General features: G+C 39.6%; 1 protein-coding gene across 2 annotated transcripts in view; it reads left to right on the top strand.

Annotated features, from left to right (window-relative positions):
* The window catches only part of LOC126293286 (collagen alpha-1(I) chain-like), a 246,853-nt gene that overhangs the window by 198,696 nt on the left and 24,714 nt on the right, over positions 1-23,443 (top strand). For both annotated transcript variants that reach the window (XM_049986407.1, XM_049986406.1), the window contains 6 exons: positions 8-89; positions 3,474-3,661; positions 8,262-8,477; positions 11,267-11,356; positions 12,997-13,122; positions 14,657-14,729. In XM_049986407.1, the coding sequence (XP_049842364.1) occupies positions 8-89; positions 3,474-3,661; positions 8,262-8,477; positions 11,267-11,356; positions 12,997-13,122; positions 14,657-14,729 (775 nt within the window). The remainder of the gene's footprint in view (positions 1-7; positions 90-3,473; positions 3,662-8,261; positions 8,478-11,266; positions 11,357-12,996; positions 13,123-14,656; positions 14,730-23,443) is intronic.

The following is a 23,443-nucleotide window of genomic DNA, read 5'->3' as shown; positions in this document are numbered from 1 at the left end:
GCTGCAGGGTTCACCAGGAAACATCGGACCTCCAGGTCCTCCAGGACTTCCAGGAATCAAGGGTGCCCAGGGAGACAGTGGAAGAACAGGTAGGGATTAAAAAGACTAGCTAAACATCAAGCCACATTGTCTGTACTTGATATATGAAATCTCCCAGCAGTGAAAACAATAAAGGATATTATATCAAGTGAAGGTAAATAGAATGTCTGCTGAGCCTTGTAAAATATGACAACTGCTCCAGATGTATTGTCTGTTGCCTTTCATCTCAGGATCTTTGATGTTTGTTTAACTACCATTCTGGAAGATTCACCCTCCATTGCTGGTGCCATACTGGCATTGAGAACCTGTACAAAAGATCCACCACACCCATTTATTCACAAAATCTAATTAAATTCATAATCGCGACACTAGGTTTAACAGGAATGAAGAAACTCTGAAGATAAATGGACCTTGGAGTCCTATGGTGCAATGAATGATTGGAGCTACAGCAATAATAACAAGGGTAACACCCACTGTGGACATTAGCTTGGAGAGTATTTAAAACCTACAGCCACAAGCTTGATTCCAGTCTACCACCACTAATGGAGTGTGAATCTTCGAAAACGCCAACCACCTGTGCTGCTGAAACATCATAAAAATCATAACAAACATATGCCTAAGATTCTGAGACAAAAACTGAGAGGCAATATGGCAACAAGTGTCAATGAAAGCATTAACAATTTTGAATTGTCTACCTAAAAAGGTAGACAAATGTAGTACGCTTTAAGGCTCTCCATCATTTCTGTGAGAAAAAGAAATGTCACTTCTCCTCAATATTCTGGTGTAGATCACTTTTACCCTATATTTTCATACAGAGGAAAAGTGACTTTTTAAGGATGAGTGCAGAAAAAACAAGTCAAGGTATTTCAGCATAATGCTCTGTAGTCTGATTCACAGATGATGGTGGTTTCCATAGGTTGAGGCATGGACGGAGATTGCAGTGTTGCCAGTTCCAAGTGTCTGTTGCAGCACACATGTGCACATGCTTTGCACTTGTAACAAAATGGAATAAAAATTCACTAAATAACATGCTATGATTACATTACATGTTCATATTGGGTATGACATTCAAAGTGGAACAATCAGAACACTACTGAACACACGTTAGGTGTCAGAGAATGTGTGACAGAAGTGTACAGAGATAGCCTAACCATGGCAACTCTTGTTTGTGGTTTCAGCTGTAGTGCTATTCACTAAAAAGGGAACCAGCAATCTGATTGTGCATTTTTGTATATTTGTATTATGTGAACTTCAGAACTCGAATATCATTTGCCAAAACATTTTGATTCAACTCTAAAAAATTATGGAGAAAGCCAACTTTGAAGTTTACCACACAGCTTCAATTCACTAAAGCGAGGACAATTTTTGATGGATTGAATGGCCCTGTCAGTAGCACCGAAGAGTGCTATCACTTGTATTAAGCTCATTTTGGTCATTGTTTGATTTTTTTGGGTTTGTTGCCACTCAATTTCGATATATCTCCATAGTTTAATGTAAAAATTTACCAAATATATAATAATTAACACAAATCTAATTTTCATTTTGCATGAAAACTATATGCGAGCTGAGAGAAAATGTGATATACGGAGAGAATGAACAGTACTTGTTATCTGCCAGTGCTAAAAACCTTGCAGCACATGTTTAACTGTTAGTTGATGATGTTGACTATAGTTGCTGAAACCGAGATCTTGTGCCCCTGCTCAAATGCATACACTAGCAGAATTACCTGCAGAGCAGGCTGTGGTTGCTTGGGGGGAAAAGATTCCAGCTAATTTCATAGTGGTCGGAAGGTGTATGATGTTTTTCGTGGTGGACACCTGTGGGTGCAGTAGCATTTCCGCATACACTGCTGAAGGAGCATATGGTGCTGTGCATGAAAATCTTCTAATTTAAAAGGAGAATGAGAAGAAGAAGAAGAAGATTGTTATTTTTGATTTGGATGATGGAAATTTGTCCGGTGTGTTGACAGCATTTCTAAATCCAGACGGAAATTTTTGTATGGTCAAACACATTCTTGCCCTTCTTTATAAGACAACGTCAACTTCATCCACAATGGGATGGATATTGGATGGGCATCCTGATGTTGACAATGCAGTGAGTCATAAGAATCGTGAGTGCAGTTCACTCTATAGCTACCTGCCAGAGGAACTTAAAATCTTGACATCCACTTCACAATGACGTTCTCTCTGATGTGTTACATCAGAAAAAATGCCTCTTTGTAAATCTAATAGTTTGTATCATAGTCATGATACAAGGAGAAAAGATGATATCCACTATAAGCATACAAACCAGAAGGGCTGTGACTGTAAGGTTTTTAATTCCCTACTCTCATGAATTAAATGTTTGGTCAATAATGAGCTCTCAAAAAAGCCTTAAGACAGTTCCAGTAGCAAGGGCCATTTTATCTGCCAGGGCAAACTACATTTGCAATGGGATGAGAACTGGGTGAGCTTTGTAGTGTTAGCACTGCAGTTTTCATGGTGCATATGATATGTGGCAATATACTTTCCCTCGGATCTGCAAAACTTATGTATCCTTTAAATGGTAAATGTTTTTAAACTAGTGTAGAACTTATGGTTCGATAGGAAACAAAACCCAGCAAAATACAGTATATTTTAGAAAGACCTCTGATACATAGCAACACACACATTGCATATTTTCCTATTATAAATGTATAAATACGAAACACACCAAATACAGCATGGTAGCTTTCAAAGCACTGAAATCAAGATTTCCCTGCATGATGCACTTTTGTCAGCTAATCATAGCTCACTTCATGTGATCTCACCAGCTAATGAGCTATATTCAGAGTGTAGGACATGTGATGTAGTCAGCCAATAGCAACATCACAGCAGCACGAACATATAAATAGGAAAAGTTATTGGTTTAAATTAATATATACACAGTACAGCTACAAGAAAAGTTAAGCTTTCACATATAATATTGACCTTTTATAGCATGTGCAATCCTTTAAGATATTTCAAACAAAAATGTGTCAGTAAAATTATTTTAAGTAACGGTATAAATGGCTGGTCTTCTGGGATTATTGTATCATTGTTGCAAATGGTGCATTTTCTTTGCAACTAAAGTTTAATTTTGGTGTTTACCTCTGGTTTATGTTTTATTGGTGCAGTATTATCCTGCAGTGGGGGAGCTAAAGTAAAATTTGACGTTACAGTATCAGTTCTTACTAGTCAAAATTACAAAAATTTAACTGAAAAATAAAACTGTGAAAAATTTCCACATTTTTACCACATTTACTGGTTCTCCACGGGCAAGAAAATCACAAATCCTGTCACACTTCTGAGACTATAGTCCACAGGCATGCAATCTGATTATAAGTCGCTTGTGCGGCACAGTGTCAAAAGCTTTGTCGAAATCTAGAAGTATGGAACCAGTTGGAAATCCCCTGTAAATCTGTTACTGTGTTTCAGGAAATCCGGGGCCACAGGGATTGCCGGGAGCTCCCGGTCCGGAAGGTCCAAAAGGAGACACAGGTTCGGAGGGTCCATCCGGACCACCAGGGCAGCCTGGGCCGCAGGGTCCTGCGGGAGACAGAGGGCTTCCCGGACTTCCGGGACCCACGGGACTTGCGGGTGCCCGGGGACCGAGGGGTGCACCGGTGAGTATCCGCAGGGATGGCGGTAGGAAATTCCAGGGAATCCCAAGACGTGCTCGAGACAATTGAATTGTTTGTTGGTGGATCCAAATATTTGCCAAGTACATGTGTTTCCGCTAATTTTTGGGGGCTTTTAACATTTTCCTCAATTTATCTTTTCTTATGTCTGGACCACACAAAAATGTAAAATAGGGGTTTCATTGTGTATGCAAATATGGGTTTAAGGGTGCAGTACTTCAATGGCATACTTCTTACTTTGTTGTTGTTGTGGTCCTCAGTCCTGAGACTGGTTTGATGCAGCTCTCCATGCTACTCTATCCTGTGCAAGCTTCTTCATCTCCCAGTACTTACTGCAACCTATGTCCTTCTGAATCTGCTTAGTGTATTCATCTTTTGGTCTCCCTCTTTGATTTTTACCCTCCACACTGCCCTCCAATGCTAAATTTGAGATCCCTTGATGCCTCAGAACATGTCCTACCAACTGGTCCCTTCTTCTTGTCAAGTTGTGCCACAAACTCCTCTTCTCCCCAATTCTATTCAATACCTCCTCATTAGTTATGTGATCTACCCATCTAATCTTCTACATTCTTCTATAGTACCACATTTCGAAAGCTTCTATTCTCTTCTTGGCCAAACTATTTATTGTCCACGTTTCACTTCCATACATGTCTGCACTCCATACAAATACTTTCAGAAACGACTTCCTGACACTTAAATCTATACTGAATGTTAACAAATTTCTCTTCTTTAGAAATGCTTTCCTTCCCATTGCCTGTCTACATTTTATATCCTCTCTACTTCGACCATCATCAGTTATGTTGCTCCCCAAATAGCAAAACTCCTTTACTACTTTAAGCATCTCATTTCCTAATCTAATTGCCTCAGCATCACCCGACTTAATTCGACTACATTCCATTATCCTCGTTTTGCATTTGTTGATGTTCATCTTATACCCTCCTTTCAAGACACTGTCCATTCCGTTCAACTGCTCTTCCAAGTCCTCTGCTGTCTCTGATAGAATTCCAATGTCATTGATGAACCTCAAAGTTTGTATTTCTTCTCCATGGATTTTAATACCTACTACAAACTTTTCTTTTGTTTCCTTTACTGCTTGCTCAATATGCAGATTGAATAACATCGGGGAGAGGCTACAACCCTGTCTCACTCCCTTCCCAACCACTGCTTCCCTTTCATGCCCCTCTACTCTTATAACTGACATCTGGTTTCTGTACAAATTGTAAGTAGCCTTTCGCTCCCTGTATTTTACCCCTGTCACCTTCATAATTTGAAAGAGAGTATTCCAGTCAACATTGTCAAAAGCTTTCTCTAAGTCTACAAATGCTAGAAACATAGGTTTGCCTTTCCTTAATCTTTCTTGTAAGGTAAGTCATAAGGTCAGTATTGCCTCACATGTTCCAACATTTCTACGGAATCCTAACTGATCTTCCCCAACATTGGCTTCTACTAGTTTTTCCATTCATCTGCAAAGAATTCGCGTTAGTATTTTGCAGCTGTGGCTTCTTACTTATCTAATAGAAAACAAAGAATAATCATCTCTTCAAATGGTGTAAACTACCATTCAGACAGGAAAACAATAACACAGGTTGTCCCGTAAGGTTCGATCCTTGGACCAATTCTCTTTCTATTGTATGTCAACGACTTACCATGAAACATAAATTCACCATCTGTTCTGTTTGCTGATGACATGTCTGTCTCAATAGAAAGCAAAGAAACAGAAACGATTCCTGATAGAGTCACTGGTACAATAGACAGGCTAGAGTCATGGTACCAGTTAAATGGTATGAAGCTTCTTAACATATCAAAAACAAACTTGGTTGCATTCTGAACCAAACAGTCAAGAGACCAGGAAAGTAGTATAAATTATAAAAGTGAACAATTAACAGAAGTGCATTCTGCCAAATTTCTAGGTCTACACCTTGATAAGAATTTAAACTGGAGCACACATATTGAGTATCTGTGTAGCAAACTCGGTAGCTTTGGATATGCCATGCATATATTATCAAATGCTTCTAACATGTCCACTCACAAAGTAGCATATCTAAGTTACTTTGAATCAGTGATAAGATATGGCATTATTTTGTGGGGAAGCTCCAGTGATGTATCTCATGTGCTGAAGCTCCAGAAGAAAATTATCTGAAATACATGCACTGCACAGCAAAGAGAATCATGTCGTCCATTACTACAGAAACTAAAAATTTTGACTGTCTCCTCCCTATAAATATACGAGCTAATTATATTTTTACACAACAAAGCGGAACTGTTCATTAGAATCCAATTTGATCATCCATACAGTTCAAGGAATAAAGATAATTTTATGCTTCCTGACCATAGATTGAAATTATATGCTCAGTCCCCACAATATATGGGCATGAAAGTCTACAGCAAACTTAAAGGCAAAAACGTTCTAAACATGGAACTAGGGATACTAAAAAAGACGTTACATGAAATTCTTATACATAAATGTTATTACTCATTAGAAGAGTTCATGGAAGATGAAATGATAATTTGAGCAGAATCCAACCGTAAATTAGCATTATATTGTGAAAAAAAAAATGTCCATTATCAAGAAAGATATTTACCTATGCTGGAAAATAATAAAATATAGATACTGCTACATAGGCTAAATAGAGTTTTAAAAATTAATATTAGATTCTAGTTTGTATTTTTTGACATGTCTCCTATACCATTATCACATGAATTGTAAGTGTGTGTTATGAGACTAATAAATCACAATTCACAAAGCATTTGAGCACACAGTTCTGTGTCTCACCATGGACTGGCTGACATACTGTTTGCACTTGTTGAATGCTACCCACAAGCTGACTTTTTTTGCATGCCACATTTATTTAAAGACGTGTTGGACAGTTATCATAAAATGTTAAAATACAAAGCTGTATGTTGTAGACTTACATAACATAAAAGATAGGAAAAATACAAAGTATACAGATACACAAGATGTCGTTTCAATTAATAACTGATTAAATACACTCAGAAAAGTATGTTCTGTTTTATATTGCCGGAGTATGGAACTACACTTGTATTCACAATAAAATCTGCCAGGAACTTTTTGGAAATTCAGATTTTCTAATTAACATATTTTATGAACTAACAAGCTATTCAGGAAAAATTATATATTTTTGGAAGCAGAAAAATTAGGGCTCCAAGACTGTGACACTGGGTATCCAAGAAGAGAACATTTTGAGATTCAAAAATTCTCGAATACTTATGATGACATCAGTTTTGTGTAAAAATACATTTTGGGGCCTTGTTTTCAGGAATGATAAAATAATTTTTGAAAGAAGAGAATACGGGCTTAAAATGCCAATCTCAAAACTAACAATTATATAATTATGAATTATTAATAAGGTGGTTTCTGTAAATGCATGTGATTTTCAAGAGTTGTGAGTTTGGAATATTTCTAAAAGTAAAATGTTTGCTCAATTATGTTTTACACATTTGTTAACATCAGGCTGAAAACATCAACCAAATAATAAACTTTTTAAAAAGAGAGCTTGGGTAAGAATGTATAGATTTCATATACACTGGGTTCTGTATTGTCTGTGGAGTAGGGGGCACAAAATAAACTAAAAAAAAGAAAGATATTGATAGCAGGAGTCACGTTAGAAATGTGTCTTGCTAGATTTCATGCTGTTTCCCATTTTAAGCATAACAGCACGTGGTTATGCTGAAGGAAAAAATTGTACTATTGCCATGTTTATAATAATATCAACAAAATGAAACTTCCTGGCAGATTAAAACTGTGTGCCAGACTGAGACTCGAACTCGGGACCTCTGTCTTTCACGGGCAAGTGCTCTACCAACTGAGCTACCCAAGCACGACTCATGCCCCATCCTCACAGCTTTACTTCTGCCAATAGCTCATCTCCTACCTTCCAAACTTTACAGAAGCTCTCCTGCAGAAGTAAAGCTGTGAGGATGGGACGTGAATCATGCTTGGGTAGTTCAGTTGGTAGAGCACTTGCCCACGAAAGGCAAAGGTCCCGAGTTCAAGTCGCGGTCCGGCACACAGATTTAATCTGCCACGAAGTTTCATATCAGCGCACACTCTGCTGCAGAGTGAAAATCTCATTCTGCTAATGTCAACAAAAGTTTCTAAAGCTGTTTAAGGGGTCTCTTTTGGCTGTCTTCCATTAGCACGTTAAGCAGATTATCAAATCTGTCATGGCGAAGTGCTGTTTCGAACCCTTCAGGTAGGTCAAGCTTCCTCCTCTTCTCCTCTATGTGTAATACTTCTGCATCCTCCCCACTTCGGTTTGGTAGGTGGCTGTTTTTGGCTAATGTTAATTGTCTAGTCTGTGTCTGTGTTCTTTGCACTATTGCAGTGAAACAGAGGGACACATGCTGGAAATTTTAAAGTAGATTACAGATCTCTACATTATACTGCTATTTTGAAACATTCAATTACTTTAGATTGATGAATGAAAGACAGACAACCAGATATTGTGACGTTGCCGTGCGTTAACTTTGATTTACTGTTTTTTATTAAACACTACCTCGATTAAATGGGTAGTATTAAAAACATATTAGGAATATTATTTTATACGCTTGGATTGTGTTACAGGGTGACACTGGACCACCGGGAAAACCCGGCAACGAAGGACCGCCCGGATCTCCTGGAATTTTGGGACCACCTGGACCACCTGGTCCGGCTGGAGAACCTGGAAGTGAAGGACCTGCAGGCAAAGCTGGACCACCTGGAATAGCGGGACGGCCGGGAGACAAGGGACCTCCGGGACCCCTCGGTTCCCCTGGACCCAGCGGTGCTCCGGGTCTGCCTGTAAGTGCAAAGTCTTCACCTGTAAACAACATGATTACATGTCTGCTCTGTGTTTAAGTTCTGCCACACATTTTTTATCCACTTCTTACTAAGATATGTGTCTTGATTTTGTGGTATGTATTCCAGTGATTCTGTGGGCAGGGTCACATTAGCAAATGATTTGGCAGAAAGAATACATAATTCATGTGGGGAAGTTGCTACTCACCATACAGTGGAGATGCTGAGTTGCAGATAGGCATGACAAAAAGACTGTCAAACAAAACTTTCGGCCAGACAGGCCTTCATCAGAGCAGACCATACACACACATACTGGCGCGTGCACAAAAGCAAAACACACACGTGATCATAGTCTCCGGCTGCTTTGGCAGTGGCAACCAGATACTGTGGTAATGTGTGTGTGTGTGTGTGTGTGTGTGTGTGTGTGTGTGTGTGTGTGTGTGTGTTGTGTTGTGTTGTGTTGTGTTGTCTATTCTGATGAAAGCCTGTTTGCCCGAAAGCTTTCTTTGACAATCTTTTTGTTGTGCCTATCTGCAACTCAGCATCTCCTGTATATGGATAGTAACAACTTTCCTATTCATGTTATTGTCATTATTTTATCTTGGATTTTCCATTGTTTGAAAATTCATACGGATGAACATTAAATGCAGTATGCTAAGGGTTCAGTGCTTGACCCGTGCCTGTTCTTGGTTTATGTATGTGGTTTACCTGGGACATTGGAGGACTCTTCTGAAAAGTGTAACACCCTGGAAGTTCTCGAATGCAATGTGTTTGTTGTGTACATAGTTCTGCATAGTCAGCACGTACACAACTTTCCCACTAGAGTGCACCCCGTTAAGCACAACAGCGCAGGTGCAGTTCTTGTCCATATCCACACTACGAGATGGCACTGCCATAGAGACGGACCAAATTCTGCTTCTGCCGATCCGCGTATTAATATGTAACACAGCCAATGAGATTGCTGCTAACACAGAACCTTTTCTCCTCGGGGATCACACTCGCGCAGTGATACATGAATGCACGAGATGATATAACCAATGTACAGACCTCCGATTAGTCAGTCTGCATTTGTCTGCACCAGTCTGCATGAGTCTGTACCAGTCTATAGTCAAGTTTCAGTCTGCACCTAATAAGATTACCATATTCCTGTACATAGCCATGAAGATAAATGTATAGACACTTTTGTCAAGTATCAGAGATATATGTGAGAGTAAGATTAACGTACCAATATCAAAGGAATTTCAGACTGTCAATTGTAAATAGCATCCAGAACCAAGTTAAGTAATTTTTATGCTTGTTATTATTTTAATAAACATGTGTGAAAATTAATGAAGTTCTGTTGAAAGTTGCTCACCGTCAATCTGCTACTCTAAGTGTGCAAGTGGCATTTCTATTGCCTGACCTAACGGCAGAAGATAAACACGCCACGATAAGACCATGAGACACATTGCTGACACTCGCCTACTTCGTTAGAGCGACAAGTCAAATAATCTGATGGTGTGTGTACTGAAGGTCTTACAGTACGCACACCACAGTGTTACTGTGGTCCGGCCATTTGGAATGAATGGATGGTAATATATGATACAGAGGTGGACCTCAGAGGGAATGAGGAAATGCTGTCAACTGAGAAGAAAGTGGATGACAGATGTCAAAGAAGTTATAGACACCAGGAATCTCTAAGTGGGGAAATGAAAAGACTAAATCATGCAGGTTGAGAAGTGAGAACTAGCATTAACTATAGACATTGAATGAGGGCAGGATAGGGCAGGAATTAATTTTCTGTGTGTGTGTGAGTGTGTGAGTGTGTGTGTGTGTGTGAGAGAGAGAGAGAGAGAGAGAGAGAGAGAGAGAGAGAGAGAGAGAGAGAGAGAGAGAGAGCGAGCGAGAGAGCGAGAGCACAATGACTGTTGCTATTTGCAGCTGTCGAACTGACAGCTTTCCTTGTAGTGTACCACAAATCTTGAATTGTTTTTGATTTAGGTGATAGTGACCAATCTTTCCAGAGGCCACTGCAGTATTTCTTTTATGAACATGAGGAGTGAGTCTGGTGTCTTTCCATATCCAAAATTTTTTCTATAAAATGTTAACAGAAGTTGTAACAGTTAATGCCAGTTTTGTGCTTAAGTTTGTCACCTGGGCAGTATAGTAGGCCCAGAAAAATGAAGTACTTATTTTTGTAACAAGCAGTGGACTGATCATGGGCTGAAACTGAAACACATGATGAGAATTTGGTATGATACAGATTTCATTGTGCATTAAATAAAGAGTATTTGCAACAGGAGATTATTATTTATGTTTTAATAGTATTGCAGTCACAGTTTCTGAAAATGTTCCTTCTGAATTAATTTATTTGCCACTGTTACATAAGATAATGAAATAGGAAAATATCTGCATAGAAATATCACAATATGACACTTCTCTTAGGTCTTTTCAGGATAAACGTTTCCAAGAAAGAAAGCCGCCAAATAAGTATGGACACAGTTATGACAATAGATGGAGAAAGAGATAATGTTGGCCTGGACAGTTATATCATTATTTTTAGTGTAAAAATTATTCTAGCTGTAATGTAAATTTGATATATCCTGTACACATAGGAAATGGATTGCAAATGTACATCATCAGTTGAATAAAAAGCAGATCAGGAAAAGTGAATGATTGCCCACTAGTTTACATTTCCTTCATTTTTTAATCTAGAAGTTTTTCTTTAAGGTAGATATCTAAATGAATTCTAGTCACTTACTGTCATTTATATGTCACTGAATGAAACATTAATATTTCTCTCTGTTTTGCAGGGGCCAGTTGGACCTACCGGACCACCAGGACCCGCCGGAGAGAGAGGTCCGAGGGGAGAGACCGGACCACAGGGTGTCGAAGGACAGCAGGTAGGCGCACTGCCAGGGCAAAGTGTCGGCGTTCGTACTCTGCAAGCCGATGTCGAGTGTGTGACATAAGGTTCTTCCTGTTGTACAATTTATTAGGGTTTCTTACTACTCCATTTGCATATAGAGTGCAGGAAGAATTACAGCTTAAATGGCCTCTGTGCATTTCCTAACTAGTCTAATCTCGGCTGCAGGGAGTCTATAGGTGGGTGAAAGATACGGGGTGTTCTAAAAGTCTATCCACAGTGCCGCGTGTGCTGTATGATAGTTTGCCTGCCTGGTTGAGTGTTGTGTTTCAGTAAGAATTACTTCAGAAATCAATGTAAGAAAATTTATGTACATTGTGTTTTCTAAATGGTATATGGAAAGGAAAGGGGACTTTATGAGAAATATCTGAGGTATAGATTTTTACATCATTGGGAAGTACAGTATATTGTCAATGGTAATTATTCATTTCATATCTTATTTCATAATCAGTGTACAGAAAGTAAACTCTGTTACATTGTAAATAAAATACTGCAATAATTAAAGGAAATTTATTGAAGTTGACAAATTGCCTCCCCATGGAACTCTGAGACTGCAACCAACTTGTGACAGTGAAGTCAACATCATTTGCAGCCAGGCCATATTTCATTTGCATGTAGCAGTGGAAATTCCTTGGAGCCAAGTCTGGAAAGTAGGTTTGACATTCAAAATTATTGAAGTTGAAATGACAAGAGGGGTATGACAGAACATATATTACATTTGGTAAGATTTTTAGGTGTGATGTTCATTTTGAACAGCTCGTATAGGCTATAAGCAGACATCTCCACCCTTTTCATAAATATTGGCTTCTGGTTCAGTGTAATCACCAATATTAATACCACAATTGAAATGTGCCCTCTACTGAAGGTTTCACTCTGTATATTCTTATAGATTTTTTTAGTTCCTTGAAAAATTCTCCACATCTGCTGTGTGGGTTTAGTTTTCTAATAAGCACCTCTTAAGCGGCTACTGCTAATTGTGACATGTCCCGTACAGCTTCTCTCTCCCATTTCAGCTTGACACTGCAAGTGTGGCCTGTGTCACTTGTGCCTTAAACTGGCCCTTCTAATTACTCCAGTAAATTAACAGCAGTATCAACCTGTAGTTTACTCAGAGATTGACTACAGTGTTCTGACAAAATCCTATCATTATTTGTGTAACAGTTCTGCAACAGCATGAAACCATAGTGTGCCATTAAATCCATTCCTCACACCTTTACTGGCACCCCATCATTTCTCTGATACCTGGGAGATAAGGCAGGACAGAGTCATTGACATATCAAATACTGACATTTTTAAATAAAATGTAACTGTCTACAATAACCTTAATAAGCAGTTCTAATAGCTGTATCAATTTTAGTGAAATTAAATACTAAAGAGCGGGGTGTGGGATTGAGGGAGGGGAGAGGCTGAGAAGTGATGTAGCATTCTTACTGTCGTAGCTCTACTGCACCTCTACTTAATACATCACACAAAGTCAGAGATTAGTTTTCTGGATAGGTCTCATCTCGTAATGTGAGATCCCGAGTAGTAATGTACATGTGTTCTGCCTTAGATTTCAGTGTTTGTGTTTATATTCATGTCTGATTATTTGTGTTTAGCTAGCTTATCTCATTTTAGGGTCTAAGAGGAAAACCTGGTGCTCCTGGACCAGAGGGTGCCAAGGGAGAGAGAGGAGAAGAGGGACCAAAGGGTGCCAAGGGCCACCGAGGACTCATCGGGCTGCAGGGACTGCCCGGACCCATTGTGAGTATGCACACACGCACACCTGTACAGCCACATTGTGCCAGATGAGTACAGCCAGCATACTGCTCAAAAAGGATTTGTCCAAACGCAAGCAAGTTTTTCTGGTTTGTTTATGTCTCTGTCAGTGATTCAACACCACCACCATTTGGTGAGCTGTGTTAGTATTCATATTCTCTGCCTGGACACCAGCCAGACATGTGGTCATCAAAATAATTGTGCATAAAATTGAACTGACAACTTAGCTGTACAACCAAAGGGTATACCACTAATTGTCTTACCAAGAAAATCTGAGAGATAACAGCTAAACAGGTCATTTGAAGAGTTTGAAATTTTTACTAATTTTTGTGTTAAAAAAAATTCTACACCAGTCATTCAATGAGCAAAGGGATTTTTGTAAAACAAGAAAGCTTTTTTTTTAAATGTATTTCCAGATATGTTATGATGTCTTTTTTTCAACTTACACTTGTCTAATAGTAGCCTGATTTAACTGTGCCCAAATACTGGCTACTTTGCAAACCCTTGCAGCCACAGTTGACCAGTTTGCCACTCGTCAATCTCATCTGTAGGCAGGCGTTGTATAACCCAATTTTTTACCAGTTTTCTCTTTGTGAATATTATATATATATTTCACAATCAGTTTCATATTGTGAATATTTCAACCATGTATTTGCAATTTAAAAGTTACTCATCTTACACTATTTTGTAGTTAAATGTAGCCATCAGTTCCATCCATCAGAGTGCAGATACGTTTATACTGTCTGGGTGTCTATGACTCATGTAATAAAGCACATCTCTCTGGCTGCAACATAACCCTCTCTGCTTAGCTTTTTTGGTGTTAGATATCATTTTTGCAGCCTCTTATCATTTAGGCACTCACTTGAGCAATTTTAACCCTGCTGCTGTCACATTTTCACGTGTCTCAATATAAATGAATTATCCTGGTAGTGAGGAATAGAGCAGATGCAGAAATGGGCACACTCACCTCTTTGTGCAGTAGGGTAATTATGAATAAATTGGTGTGTTTTAATCCATGATGGTGTGGGCTACATTATTTCATAAAACCACTAAATAATTTTACATTTTACTAAGGAGGAGAAACGATATTATTCTACCAAAGCAGTCACACAGTTTCTTCCACCAGCCCCTGCAACAACATAGCAGAACAAGAAATAAGAGACTCTAGTGTCTTGTTCATTTTTCCTTTTGTGTGTTACTGTTGTGCTATCTCACTGTCTCTTCCTTTCAAAACTAAATATTTGATGACTTGCCAAGAATTCGTAACTGGTAATGATATTGCTTGTATGACCCAAAGCTCAAATAACAACAGACAGATCCCTGTCGATGTTGAACCTTAATCTTCTGCACCACCACTCTAATTTTCCAAAATGTATAATTTTTTAATGTCTGTTAATAATACTTGAATTTTTCCTCCTGAAGATAACCTCAAATTAATTATTCTTTTGGAAGTAAAAAAAAATAGTTTTACATTTTATTGCTGCAGAAGTTCTGTACTAAAGTGTCTGTGGATTTTCAGGGCCCCCCTGGAGACAAGGGAATGATTGGGCCTCCCGGACCACCAGGAAAGGATGGAGAAACTGGAACCAAAGGTAAGCCAGTAGAGGCAGTGTCTGCCTGTTATCAAGAGCAATGTATTTGTCTTACACATTTCCTCAGCTTTCCTTAATTTGAGCTTATGTTTTTGGAATGTGAGGTAACTGAACTTTTATTTACATTGCCGTTGTCACAGTCTTCAGTCCATAGACTGGTTTGATGTGTCTCTCCTCGATACTCTATGCTGTGCGAGCATCTTCATCTCTCCATAACTGCTGCAGTCTACATCCATTTAATTTACTTCCTGCATTCAAGCCTCGGTTTCCCTCTACACTTTTAAACACCTCCTGTCCCCCACCCCCAATCTTCTCTACATTTCGCAAGTCACAATTCCCTGATGCCTCAGAATGTGTCTTTTATTCAAGTTGTCCCATAAATTTCTTTCCCCCCTGATTCTATTCCTCTTCATTAATTTCCTGACGTACCCTTCTAATCTTCAGAATTTTTTGTACCATCACATTTGAAACACTCATATTCTCTTCTTGTCTGTTTGATATTTCACTCGCATACGAGGCTGCACTCTGGACAAATTCTTTCACGAAAGACTTCTCCACATCTCACTTTTTTCAGAAAAGATTTTGATGTTATTGCCACTCTGTGTTTTATATCATCTACACATCTGTCATTGTTAGTTAATTTGATTTAGAAATTTGATCTAGAAATAGCAAAAATTCTTGCTGTATCTCATTTAATAATAAAATTTATACATCTATGTCTATATGTATACTCTGAGAAGCTCTTTGAAGTGCGTGGCAGAGGGTTTGTCCTGCTGTATTGGCTTTTAGGGCTTTCTCCTGTTCCGTTCATGTACGGAGTGAGGGAAGAATAGCTATTCAAATGCCTCTGTGCCTGCTGCAGCTAATCCTCACAATCCCTATGGAAGCGATATGTTGGAGGTGGTTGTATATTTGTTTTATATCCATAGAGTCATCATTTAAAGCTGTTTCTTGAAACTTTGTAGAATTTCTCGGGATTGTTTCTGTCTTCAAGAGTCTGCCAGTTCAGTTCTTTCAACATCTCTGTGATACTCTCCGATGGGTCAAACAGATCTGTGAGCATTCGTGCTGCCCTTCTCTGTATACATTCAGTATCTGGTATGAGTTCCACACACGCCAGCAATATAATAAGATGGGTTGCATGAGTGATTTGTAAGCAATCTCGTTTGCAGACTGATTGAATATGGCGTAGTATTTTGCCAATAAATCAAATTCTGCTACCTGCATTACCCATGACAAAGTCTATGTGAGTGTTTCACTTCATGTCCCTGTTATGTGTTGCAGACAAGTATTTTTATGAGTTTACCGATTCAAACTGTGACTCACTAACATTATTCATAGGATATTATGTTTGTTTTTATTTTGTGAAGGGTACAATTTTACATTTTTGAACATTTAAAGCAAGCTGTCAATCATTGCACTACTTTAATATCTTATCGAAGTCTGACTGAATATTTGTACAATATAATGTTATTGAATATTTAAAAAATCACCTCCCAATCAGCAGCAGAACACGCATACACACATATAAAAGAGGTTTTACTTATGCAAGCTTGTAGCTCTTGCTTTTAGCAGAAGGGTTGAAGGGGAAGGAAGAGAGATGAAGGGAAGGGAAATTGATAGGTTTAGGGAAAGGGCTAGGTTTCAGAAAAGTCACCTAGAACTGCAGGTCAGGGGAAGACTCTACCAGCACTGTAACTGGCTAATTATATACTATCAAAGAGCGTGCCACCTGTCAAACAACACATGTTATATATGAGCTATTATGTGAACACTGTTTGGCCTTTTACATTGGCATGTGCAGTGTTACGTGGCTTTATGCTTAATTACAGACTTACTATTTTATCAGTTGATTTGTTTGCACCACGTAATGCCCGCTGTTTACATCCTTCCTCGTTGCTGAGCGATGTATCACTTTTCGTTCTGACGCCGCAATTCTTCCTTTCCTATATCTTTACTACTTTTTATCTATATAAATGATGAACTATTGGTTTTGCCATTTAACAACTTTTTAATAACTGTGGAAGTATTACAGGCATCGAGTCCCAGCTAATGTGTTACCCGCCTATACGTTTTACATGAACCTTTCAAGACACTATCGATCTGCTTTCAAAGAGAAAGCAGAATATCTCTTCCTTTGACGTTGTGCAACAATGACCTAGGAAGCTCGACGCCCTCGCGGCCCAGGCTCTTCCGTGGCTCGCAGTAGTTTGCAGCGTTCGTTTTATTCCTCGCCCACTTGCCGCTATGTCAAACTTTCGTGGTGATTGTTGGGCAACGTCTTCCACATTATCTGCAACATAAATAAACTTTCTTCCCACAGTATTTCTGAAAACCCAAAAACAAACTTAAAGAACATGATAATAATAACTGTTCTTACAATTATTAGTGTAAGTCTTGGTCGATTTAATGAGGGGTGGGACAGGCCTAAGCCTTGTGACACCACACATGACTACCACCAAGTTATCAGTTAGTATGAATGGGCATAGGCAGAGGGGGTGTATAGTGGCAACAAACAATATCCTACTGCAGAGCATGCTCTACAACACCACCGTTATGACCTCGGTGCCTGTTTCACCAAATGTGATATCTGGATTCCTACCCTAGATACTACTTTCTCAGAACTCTGCAGGTGGGAACTGGTGCTACAACACATCCTCAGTTCTCACCTCCCACCTGGCCTTAAGTTATGTTAATTTTTTCTGTCTAAGCATTTCCTCAGAGTCACTACTCCTTTCTTCACTTCATATTCATTTTCTACATCTTTCATTTTCTGACCTGTGTATTTTTCCCCATCCCCTCCCACCTCTCTTATGTACAATGCACATAGCTTTTCACTCTCATTAATTCATGCACACTGTCTTAGGAGTAGTCTCTGTCTTGCGTCTTACTCTGTCTTCCATCTTTAAGTGCTCAGGTTTTCGAAGCTCGTCAGGTGCAGTCCCCAACACACAGTCTTTCTTTCTCATCCTGTCTGGTAAGTCTCCCCAGGAGAGTTCCTGCTCGCGTTCCAGCACTACACAGCCATCATTCCACCACCTCACCCAGCCTTTTTATTTATTTGCCTCCTTTATCACTACTTCCGCTGCCTGCCCCCTCTGCACCTCTCCCCTACCCTCTGCCAAACCTGCAGCACTTCAGTGTATGCCATCCCCACCATACTATCCCTCCCCCTTCCCACACCAGCCTCCTTCTTACCCTGACACAGTCACCACTCCCATCATGCACTGGTGCTGCAGCCCCCAGTGTGATTTCAGTTGCCTGAGACTGCAGTCATGTGTGTGAGTTGTGTTTGCATGTGTGTGTGTGTGTGTGTGTGTGTGTGTGTGTGTGTGTGTGTGTGTGCGTGTGTGTGTGTGTGTCTGTTGTTGATGAAGGCCACTGGCCAAAAGCTTTAATTGTGAAAGTCTTTTTGTTGTGTCCATCTGCGACTCAGCATCTCCGCTATATGGTGAATAACAACTTTCCTTCTCATAATACTGACAACTCTTTTTAATATGTGTTAGACTAATTATGTAACATTTTGTATGTTAATTAAATTTTCATAAATAAATATAGTTGGGTTTTAATGTTTTTTGAGGAAAGGCTGCATGATCGCTATCTACCTTCTTTGTCGCTACCTGAACTTGCCAATATTTTTCAGAAATAATGGTATACGATTGCCTTCAAAACTATATACGAAGGCTATCCACAAAGTACATTACATTTTCGTTTGTGTCCGTTAGGGGCGGGGCTAGCGCGGCCATCTTGGTATCATGGCATTCCGCCGCTCAGTCGGCACCCTGCCGTACTAGTGAGAGGTTCGTGCTGTACTCCTTGAGTTACTGTGACAGTTTGAAATGTCAGCAGTAATTTAAAATGCTGCAAAGTGTGAAGTGCGTGCTGTAATAAGGTTTCTGACTGCAAAAAACTGTACACCGATAGAAATCTATCAGCAGCTTTGTGAAGTGTATGCGGACAACATAATCACTGAAGGTGGAGTGCATCAATGGGTCATAAAATTTAAAAATGGCCGAACTACCGTTCACGATGAAGAGCGAAGTGGAAGACCCAGCATAGTGACTGCCGAACTTGTAGAAAAAGTCGATGCTGCGGTCCGTGAAAACCGTAATTTCACAATAATGGAACTCTCTATGAGTTTTCCACAAATTTCACGAAGTTTGTTGCACAAAATCATTACTGAAAAGCTCGGTTACCACAAGTTTTGTTAAGATGGATACCAAAAATCTTGACAGAGATTCACAAAAATCAGCGATGGCTGCAGCGTTAACGTTTTTGGACGCTTACGAGAAAGATGGCGACTCATTACTCGATTGCATCATTACTGGTGACGAAACATGGGTTAAGCATGTGAACTGTGAGACAAAATTGCAGTCAATGCAGTGGGGCACACAAATTCCCCCCAAAAACCCAAGAAATACATGCAGACAATGTTGCAAGGAAGGTGATGGGGACTGTCTTTTGGGACAGAAAAGGTGTGATTTTTGTATATTTTCCTGGAAAGAGGCACTACAATAAACTCTCAAAGGTATTGCAAAACTCTGCACAACCTCAGAAGAGCAATACAAAACAAGCGCAGGGGAAAGTTGGACTCAAAAATCTTGCCGATTCACGACAACGCCCGGGCCCACACGGCAAATGCCACTCGTGAAGTTCTCGAATCTTTTAAGTGGGAGTTGTTTCCTCATCCGCCGTACAGTCCCGACCTGGCATCGAGTGACTTCCACTTATTCCTAGCAATGAAGAAGTGGTTTGCTTTGCAGCGTTTTGATGACGACGCACAGCTTCAAGAATTTTACGACAAAGGAATTTCCAAGCTTGTCCATCGCTACGATAACTGCCTTAATTTAAATGGCAACTATGTAGAAAAGTAGTATTTAAGTGTGGCTTTCATCTGTATATAATAAAAAAATTTCCAATACTTTATTTATTTTTAATTCCAAAACGTAATGTACTTTGTGGATAGCCCTCGTAGTATGTGTAATTATCCATTTGAAGATGAGTAGAAGCTGCTTTGAATTTCAGTGAGTTTCTTACGTTGTATTAGGCATGGTAATGCGTTGTGTTTTTGGTGTCTCCACATTTTTGTCAAAACCCTGTAGAAGAAAGGGCAACAGCAGCATGTACTCCAATTCGAAAGTTGGCTGTACTGGGACTTGAACCAGGGATGTTTCTCTGTTGCTGGCAAGTGCTCTAAGGGCTGAACTATTGAAGCAAGACTTACATTCTGCCCTCACAGCTTCATTACTGTCAGTATTTCTTCTCCTACCTCCCAAACTTCACAGAAGTTCCCCTGTGTACCTTGCGGGAATACTGCACACTCGGTTGCAAAACGAAAATTCATTCTGGAGATATTCTCCTGCGATGTGGCTAATACATTTTTCTGTGATGTTCTTTCTTCCACAATGCTAGCGCTGTGAAAGTAAGAAACACCAGCAGAAGTAAAGTTGTGAGGGTAGGTTACGAGTCACACAGAGTAGGTTACGAGTCATTCTATGACAGTTCGGTTGGCAGAGAATTTGCCTATGAGAGAGGAGGGTCCCAGGTTTGTGTCCCAATCAGCATGCACTTTTAATCTGATTCATGTTTGTGGTAATCTGAATGAGTTGGCTGAAGTCAATATATGAAGAACAGCTCGAAAGCATAACAGAACCTTCTTAGGTCTAAACTGCACGTCCCACACATATCGTGTTAAATCGGCCATCAGTGTGTTCAGCACCTCATATCCACATCTACATCTACAGATCTACATAGATACTCTGCAAGCTACTGTACAATGCACGGTGGAGGGTACCCTGTATGTCATTTCCTTTCCTGTTCTAAGGAGCAAAAAAGGCAGTCTGTATGCCTCTGTATGAAACCTAATTTTTCATATCTTATGTTCATGGTTCTTATGCGCAATGTAAGTTTGAGGCAACAGAATCGTTCTGCAGTCAGTTTCAAATGCTGTTTCTCTAAATTTTCTCAATAGTGTTCCTTGAAAAGAATGTCATCTTCCTTCCAGGGATCCCATTTGAGTTTCCGAAGCATCTCTGTAACACTTACATGTTGTTCAAAGCTACCTGTAACAAATCTTGCCGCCTGCCTCTGAATTGCTTTGATATCTTCCTTTAATCCCATCGGTATGGTTCCCAAATGCTTGAGCAGTACTTAAGAATAGGTCACACCAGGGTCTTATGAGGATTCCTTTACAGGTGAACCATACTTTCCTAGAATTCTGCCAATAAACCGAAGCTGACCTTTCACCTTCCCTACCACAGGCCTCACATGCTCATTCCATTTCATATCCCTTTGCAACATTACACTCAGATATTTAAATGATGTGACTGTATCAAGAAGGACACTAGTAATACTGTATCCAAACACTACAGGTTTTGTTTGATTTTTCCTACAAATAATTTGAAAAGTGGTGATAACACAGCTCATCAGATACCAATAAAAATTTCCAGTCAGCTAGTATCCAGTTTCTGTGTTGTTTGCCTGATAGAAGACACACACCTCAATGTGCTCCTGTGAGCAACGATCTTTAATGAAGAACTCTACTTCCAATTTCCATAACAGTTAGTTGCCTTTGTAATGCCCTGAAAACTGGTTGAGAGTGACCTCCACTCACTGACAGCAGTAGTTCATGTAAGGTTTAAAACTAACTTTTTTACATCCATTCCCATTACACCACATTGCGTGGCTGTGAGTGGTTCCCCATTCCTCATACAGATGGTGGATAGTCCACATCGATACACTGACAAATTTGGCAAGTTCATTCTGAATGTGGTCATGGGTACATCCGAACACAATGGTTCCTTTTTGCCATCCTGTGCATTCTGACTGTGTCATCCAACCTTACAACCGACTGGCACACACGTACAGGATGGTGCAGTTAAAAGTAGAAAATAGACAGTTTTATGCAATAAATGATTGTTAACATCCTGCTATCAATATTACAGCTTATTGCTTGAATGAAGCTTGATGCCTCTCTTTGCAGTCTGCAAAATGACTTTCTCGATAGAATAAAGAATTGAAACTGTGAAGCGTATGTGAAAACAGGTTCAGTTAACAAAACTAGTGAAATTTTCAGAGATGTGTATCTGGATAGAGGACTACCGGTAAAGAGAACAATACAGAGTCTGTATAAAAACTGGCACACATACAGATCTGTACAAAATGTAGAACAACAAATAATTCCTTCAGTTTGCACACCAGAAGTTATTGCAGTAATTCGCCATAGAATAAGTCAGAGCTCAAAGAAGTCTACATGTAATTGGCCCAGCAAGTGCATATAAGTAGGAAGAGCTCTCATTGGCTTTTGAAAAGTCTTTAATTTGAAGCCATATTGCAAGATGGTTGTGCACCAATTACGGGATGGTGACAGTCAGAAACGTGTTAACAGCATGTGGCTTTTCAGTAACGTCAACAATGGCTCATTAGCCCCTTTCCATTAGATTATGTGTGATGAAGCATGCTTTCATCTTTCTGGTCATGTGAATTCACAGAACACGAGGTATTGGGGAACAGAGAACCCTAACACTGTATGTCAGCAATCACTCCGTGATGAAAAAAATCGGAGTTCAATGTGCTGTAACAGGGATGTGCAATATTGAACTGATATTTTTTGACAGTATGCTCAGCATGGTTGCGTATATGGAAATTTTTTATATATTTTGTGCTCGGCTCACTGAAAGTGAAAGACAATACTGCTTCTTCCAGCAAGATGGGGTAAAATGCCACGTGTCTAGGGTATCCCTAGGATGAGTCCACCCTGTCTTCACTGAGGAACGAACAGTCAGCAAACATTTATGGCCACCATGTTCACCAGATATAAAAACATGTGACACTGAAAGAGCAAGGTCTATGAAACAAATCCACACACAATACACGAACTTAAAGACGACATCAACTGTGAAATTTCCACCATCAGTATCCAAACTTTTGCCAAGTGTATCTGAATATGCTTAGATATTAAAAACAAAGATTCCAAGACTTACCAAGCGGGAAAGCGCCGGCAGACAGGCACATGAACAAAACACAGATGTGCACAGCAGTGTATAGTTGATACGGGTCCCTTTCAGTTTTTGTTGTTGTTGTGGTCTTCAGCCCTGAGACTGGATTGATGCAGCTCTCCATGCTACTCTATCCTGTGCAAGCTTCTTCATCTGCCAGTACCTACTGCAACCTACATCCTTCTGAATCTGATTAGTGTATTGATCTCTTGGTCTCCTTCCCTCCACGCTACCCTCCAATACTAAATTGGTAATCCCTTGATGGCTCAGAACATGTCCTACCAACCGATACCTTCTACCAGTCAATTTGTGCCATAAACTTCTCTTCTCCCCAATCCTATTCAATACCTTCTCATTAGTTATGTGATCAACCCATGTAATCTTCAGCATTCTTCTGTAGCACCACATTTCAAAAGCTTCTATTATCTTCTTGTCCAAACTATTTATCGTCCATGTTTCACTTCCATACATGGCTACGCTCCATACAAATTCTTTCAGAAACGACTTCCTGACACTTAAATCTATACTCAATGTAAACAAATTTCTCTTCTTCAGAAACGCTTTCCTTGCCATTGCCAGTCTACATTTTATATCCTCTCTACTTCGACCATCATCAGTTATTTTGCTCCCCAAATAGCAAATCTCCTTTACTACTTCAAGTGTCTCATTTCCTAATCTAATTCCCTCAGATTCACCCGACTGAATTCAAATACATTG

The sequence above is a fragment of the Schistocerca gregaria genome, chromosome 10, assembly GCF_023897955.1.
Source record: "Schistocerca gregaria isolate iqSchGreg1 chromosome 10, iqSchGreg1.2, whole genome shotgun sequence".
Classification (NCBI taxonomy): domain Eukaryota; kingdom Metazoa; phylum Arthropoda; class Insecta; order Orthoptera; family Acrididae; genus Schistocerca; species Schistocerca gregaria.
The sequence above is the reverse complement of the archived record's forward strand: the minus strand, read 5'-3'. Positions and strand labels throughout refer to the sequence as shown.